General features: G+C 47.7%; 1 protein-coding gene across 1 annotated transcript; it reads left to right on the forward strand.

Annotated features, from left to right (window-relative positions):
- The first annotated feature begins 5,174 nt into the window (after positions 1-5,174).
- LOC119331820 (uncharacterized protein ECU03_1610-like) lies at positions 5,175-6,024 on the forward strand. The gene is made up of 2 exons (XM_037604990.1): positions 5,175-5,502; positions 5,622-6,024. Exons 1-2 carry the CDS (start codon positions 5,238-5,240, stop codon positions 5,891-5,893), a joined length of 537 nt encoding a protein of 178 aa, XP_037460887.1. The 5' UTR covers positions 5,175-5,237; the 3' UTR covers positions 5,894-6,024.
- Positions 6,025-6,238: the final 214 nt, after the last annotated feature.

The raw sequence follows: 6,238 nt of genomic DNA on the forward strand, positions 1-6,238 counted from the left end.
GTTGCTCCACCGACGTACTTCTTCCTCCTATATATACCTAGGTACCCCCAAACTACCAGACACGGAGCCAAAACCCTAATTCCACAGCCATAAATTTCTGTATCCGTGAGATCCCATCTTGGGGCCTTTTTTGGAGCTCCGCCGGAGGGGGCATCGATCACGAAGGGCTTCTACATCAACACCATAGCCTCTCCGATGAAGTGTGAGTAGTTTACTTCAGACCTTCGGGTCCATAGATATTAGCTAGGTGGCTTCTTCTCTCTTTTTGGATCTCAATGAAAAGTTCTCCCCCTCACTATTGGAGATCTATTCGATGTAATCTTCTTTTGCGGTGTGTTTGCTGAGACCGATGAATTGTGGGTTTATGATCAAGTTTATCTATGAACAATATTCGAATCTTCTCTGAATTCTTTTATGTATGATTGGTTATCTTTGCACGTCTCTTCGGATTATCAGTTTGGTTTAGCCTACTAGATTGATCTTTCTTGCAATGGGAGAATTGCTTAGCTTTGGGTTCAATCTTGCGGTGTCCTTTTCTAGTGACAGTAGGGGCAGCAAGGCACGTATTGTATTGTTGCCATCGAGGATAACAAGATGGGGTTTATTTCATATTGCATGAGTTTATCCCTCTACATCATGTCATCTTGCTTAAAGCGTTACTCTGTTCTCTTGAACTTAATACTCTAGATGCATGCTGGATAGCGGTCGATGTGTGGAGTAATAGTAGTAGATGCAGGCAGGAGTCGGTCTACTTGTCTCGGACATGATGCCTATATACATGATCATACCTAGATATTCTCATAACTATGCTCAATTCTGTCAATTGCTCAACAGTAATTTGTTCACCCACCGTAATACTTATGCTCTCGAGAGAAGCCACTAGTGAAACCTATGGCCCTTGGGTCTATTCTCCATCATATTAATCTTCCAATACTTAGTTATTTATTTTGCCTTTTATTTTACTTTGCATCTTTATTTCTCTTTATCATAAAAATAGCAAAAATATTATCTTATCATATCTATCAGATCTCACTCTCGTAAGTGACCCTGAAGGGATTGACAACCCCTTTATTGCGTTGGTTGCGAGGAGTTTATTTGTTTGTGTAGGTGCGAGGGACTCGTGCGTGGCCTCCTACTGGATTGATACCTTGGTTCTCAAAAACTGAGGAAAATACTTACGCTACTTTGCTGCATCACCCTTTCCACTTCAAGGGAAAACCAACACAGTGCTCAAGAGGTAGCAGTTGTCATAAAGGTTTGACCGATAAAGATCTTCTATGGAATATGTAGGAACCAATATGGGCTTCTTGGTCGTGCTATTGGTTATTGACCGAAGAAGCGTCTCGGTCATGTCTACACCATTCGCGAACCCGTAGGGTCCGCACGCTTAACGTTCGTTGACGATATAGTATTATATGAGTTATGTATGTTGGTGAACAAATGTTGTTCGGAGTCCTGGATGAGATCACGGACATGACGAGGATCTCCAGAATAGTCCAGAGGTAAAGATTGATATATGGGATAACAGTGTTTGGTCTTCGGAAGGGGTTTCAGATGTTCTTCGGAAGGGGTTTCGGATGTTTCCCGAAATGTTCGGGTACGAAAACACTTTATTTGAGCCAAGGGGTAAAGCCCACGAGGCTTTAGGATGGTGCAAAAGGAAGTTTTGCGGAGGCCAGGGGCCAGACACTAGGGGCCGCCAAGGACCCTTGCCTTGTAGGCTAAACTGACTTTGAGGAGGCTCTTTCTCCAAGAAATGACTCCAGGGCTCAACATATAAATCGAGGGGTAGGGCTAGCACCCAAGGGACATAACCACCTGCGCTTGTATTAAGGGAGTGGGTCTGCTCCCGGCCGCGTTCACAACGCGTGGGAGTGCAAAGGGAGATGGGCCGAAGACCCCTTCGCAATTAGGATTTAGACCGGCGTGTCGATCAGCCGAGGCCGGGCATGACCCGAGTAAGTGTGTCCAACCATAGTTAATCGAGCGTGTTGGGTAAGTTGGTGCACCCCTGAAGGTAAGTATATCTGTTCAAATAGTTGTGTCCACGGTAACAGACGCTCAGAGAGTATCCTGATCTACTACAACTAGAACTGGATACTTGAGTTACTAAACTAATATGATGGCTCCGGGATCGCTTTCTCGCAGGGAGTCGAGGAAGGATCTCTGGGCATTGCTATTATTACTTATTACTTATGTTATGATGCCCAAGAGGCAGCTGCAAGATGCTGGAAGATACTAGTCTTCGATAGGTTAGGCCTTCCCTTCTATTCTGGCATTTCTGTAGTATAGTCCAAAAATATAGCCCCTTTCATTTGATACCGATGCATGGTTAGTATAGATGTGATGTAAGTCTTGTGAGTACTTTGGATGAGTACTCACGGTTGCTTTGCTATCTCTTTTCCCCATACCCGATTGCTACGACCAGATGCCAGAGCCCAGGAGCCAGTTGACCCCGTTGACGACTACTACTACCACGACGAAGCCTACTACTACGTGGAGACCGCCGATCAGGAGTAGTTCGGAGGCTCCCAGGCAGGAGACATGCGCTTTTTCGATCTAGATGTCATTGTTTTGCTCAGCCTTCTTAAGGCACCCTTATATAATTATGTCTGTACTCAATAGCTGATGTTGCTTCCACTAACGCTTGTACTCGAGGTTATGTATTCAAGCTCTCGAGGCCCCTGGCTTGTAATATAAAGCTTGTATGACTTTTATTTGAGTTTAGAGTTGTGTTGTGATATCTTTCCGTGAGTCTCTGATCTTGATCGTGTGCAATTGCGTGTATGGTTAGTGTACGATCGGGGCGGGGTCGTCACAAAGAGGATCCCTCTTCGTTCTTTCTTGAAGCTCCAAGTCACCATGGTGGTGAAGGAAGTGAAGAGGAAGGCTGGAACTAGAGATCATATTGACTGGGTTGGGATCTTTACCGTCGATGCTCGCGAAGAAGGTTTGGCGCCTGCTACGACAGTAGTGGACGACAGAAACTCTTCGACGCCTCTTCATCCCAGTATCCATGGGGTCTCCTCCGACTGAGCTCCTCCGCCGGAAGTAGCGCTATGGAGGCTACATCCTCCCAAGTGATTCGTTCCCGGCGACAGTGTGATTGTCGCTGTGGTCACGTAGCTTTAGGACCCAAAAATACTAGAAAAAATAAAAAAATCTGATTTTTTTTGTCAACCAAGATACTTAAATGCGTGATGTCCAGGCAAATTTTTGTGGAGTTCGAAGTTCGAACATCTGAGGAGCTCATTGCAAAAAAGACAAAATTGTGTCCGAACAGTGCGTTTTTTTGAAATTTCTCACTGGCCTGATTTTTTATCTAAGAGCTACTCAGATGTCCAAACATCATCAAATTTAGCACGGGCATCACGCACTCGAGCATCTTGCATGACAAAAAAAAATGAATTTGTTTGCTATTTCTTTTGATTTTACTGTTCACGCTTGGGAGGAGGTGAGCTCGGTAGCCGAATCGCTGCCTGTAGACCTGGGAAAAGTTTGTAATCCAAACCAAATCCAGACCAATCCATACATGTACACCTGTACCAGTCAAACTAAACCAATCCAAACTACAAGTGCTATAATCCAAACCAAACTGAACTGCTCATGTTTTCAAACCAAACCAATCTAGCCCATTTCCTAGAATTGGTTTCTCTCCAAATTTTCAAACCATGGACATGCACACATGCGGACGTGGATAGCTCCTATGCATGAATACTAATTGCCATCAGTGAACACCGTGGCTGTTGATGCATGCATGAATACTAATTGCCATCACTGAACACCGTGGCTGTATGCAGCTTGCTGCAGTCGATGAAGTAGCAGACACGCCGGCCAGCCTCGGGTGCATTGCTGCGTAGCACCCATGTAGGCGGGCAACAAGTTCCAACCCTGGCCTTACAAGCTTGGTCACCGGCGGCGGCGTCTTGGTCGGTGGGGGCGTCTCACCTGCAGAGAGAGAGAGAGGGAGATAGGTAGAGAGAGATAGGGAGAGAGAGGGAGGGAGGGAGGGAGGGAGAGAGAGAAAGAGAGAGAGAGAGGTGGCCGGAGCTCCATCTAGCGGCAGCCCAGTGACCCCTAGCGGCGGCGGTCGCCCATCGAGGCTGCTAGTACGATTTGGTCGCTGCATTTGGTTTCAGACTATGGGTTGAAGCTGTTTGAGACCAATTGTTTTCTGTCCAGACAAAACCAATCCAGCTCAAAAATAAGTGCAGCCCAGACCAAATTGAATTAAGGTAGTGTCTCAGTCTATTTTGTCCAATCCAATGACAGCCCAATAGGAAACCAAACTGAAACTATAGTTTGAATCCAAACTATTCCCAGGTCTAGCTGCGTGCTTATTTTTTTCCTTTCTTTTGTGTACTTTTGTACATACTACTGTTTATGCTTAATAAAGTGCTCTGGGTCTTTCGAGACGCGTCTACGTTTAGAAAAAATCAACCTGTTTTGTTTAAAATTTTAGGGAAGAAACTAAACTTTTACTTTGACGAGGTTAAGTTTAATCCGGTGTGCTGTTGGGCCTGAAGTGGCTGACTTGTTGGGCCTGAAGTGGCTGACTCCTCGAGAGGATCAAAAGTTCACTATGCGTCACAAATCATTTCGGCCTCCTTTGGTTTGAAGGAATCTTATAGGATTTCTAGAGGATAAGATTTTTGTATGAAAAATTCCTATTAAGCCTTTTGGTTTGTAGGAATGGATTTCTATTCCTATATAGGATAGGAATCAATTCTTCACATTTCAAAGGAAAAAAAACATTAGCCTAGACTCAATGAAAAAAATCATATCCTATAAATCAAGTGATATCTTTTTTCTTATAAAAAATGAAATGCATGCCACCTTACTTCCTACAGTATGATTTTTCTATTCATATAATATTTCTATCTTTATGAAGCAAAGGAGGCCTACGAGTGCCGAAGCGACTAGAAGCAGGTTGCCATCCAGAGCGATCACCTCCACCCCTACTGATGGCTGCGTGCGTGCCGACTAAACGAAGCAGCTTGTCATCCAGAGCGATCACCTCCCCCTCTACTGATGGTGCGTGCCGACAAGACGAAGACGACGTGCCACCCGCCGCCGCGCCACCGGCCTCGCTCGCACCAACCCGTACACGCGTCCGACCCCTCCCTCCCCATAAAACCCCGGGCCACAGAGAAACCCAAACCCGATCACTCCTACCGACTCCTTCGCAATCCATTCAAGTCACGCAAAGCACACGAGCAGCTGCGCATACTAATTCAATGGCGGTCATGTCACGGTTGAAGAGGCTGGCGGCGCCCGCGCTGCTGGTGCTGCTTGCGCTGGCGGCGTCCGCGGCCGTGGCGGCGAAGACGACGCAGGACGGCGCGGAGGCGGCGCCGGGCAGGGATGAAGAGTCGTGGACGGGGTGGGCCAAGGACAAGATCTCCGAGGGGCTCGGCCTGGACAAGATCTCCGAGGGGCTGGGGCTCAAGCACGACGCCGACGAGGAGGCCGCGCGCGAGACCGTCCAGCACACCGCCTCCGGTACGTATGCGTTGCGTGCTCTCGCGTACGCCGTGGTGTCCATTTTTTGTTCCAGTGTGGTCGTCGAGTGACGACTGACGAGTCTGACACTGGTGCGCGCGGTTGAGTTGTGTGTGCAGAGACGGGGAGTCAGGTGAGCGGCAAGGCAGCGGACGCCAAGGAGGCAGCCAAGGGAACGGTCGGGGAGAAGGCAGGGGCGGCCAAGGACGCCGCGTGGGAGACAGCGGAGGCAGCCAAGGGGAAGGCCAACGAGGGATACGAGAAGATGAAGGAGAAGGCGTGGGAGGCCGTCGGCGCTACCAAGGAGAAGCTCGGGGAGGTGAAGGACATGGTCACCGGCGCGGCAGCCGACGGCAAGGACAAGACGCACCGCAAGGATGACGAGCTGTGAATGAGGACGATCGAGCCGCATTTCTTGCCATACTTGTTCTTTCGAGAATGTTTTCAGTGTTCGCGCTAGATTTTTATGCTGTTCCTCTTGTACAATAATGTGACCATCTGTAGAGAACACTGTTTTGGTAACCGAACGAAATTTCTCTACCTCGCCCGGTTACCACGTTTATCGCCCCCCGTCGAGAAACACTCATGCCGGGCAAAAAATCTCGAAAGTTTTGAAAATTTTGAATTCAAACGCTCAGAGTATAGTTAAATATAGGCCATCACTTCTATTTCAACGTTAGTGGTCGTGGCCTAGTGGCAACGCCGGCATTTCCTCAATAGCGCGTCGCTGGTTTGA

This window comes from Triticum dicoccoides, chromosome 7A (genome assembly GCF_002162155.2).
Source record: "Triticum dicoccoides isolate Atlit2015 ecotype Zavitan chromosome 7A, WEW_v2.0, whole genome shotgun sequence".
NCBI classification, from domain to species: Eukaryota; Viridiplantae; Streptophyta; class Magnoliopsida; order Poales; family Poaceae; genus Triticum; species Triticum dicoccoides.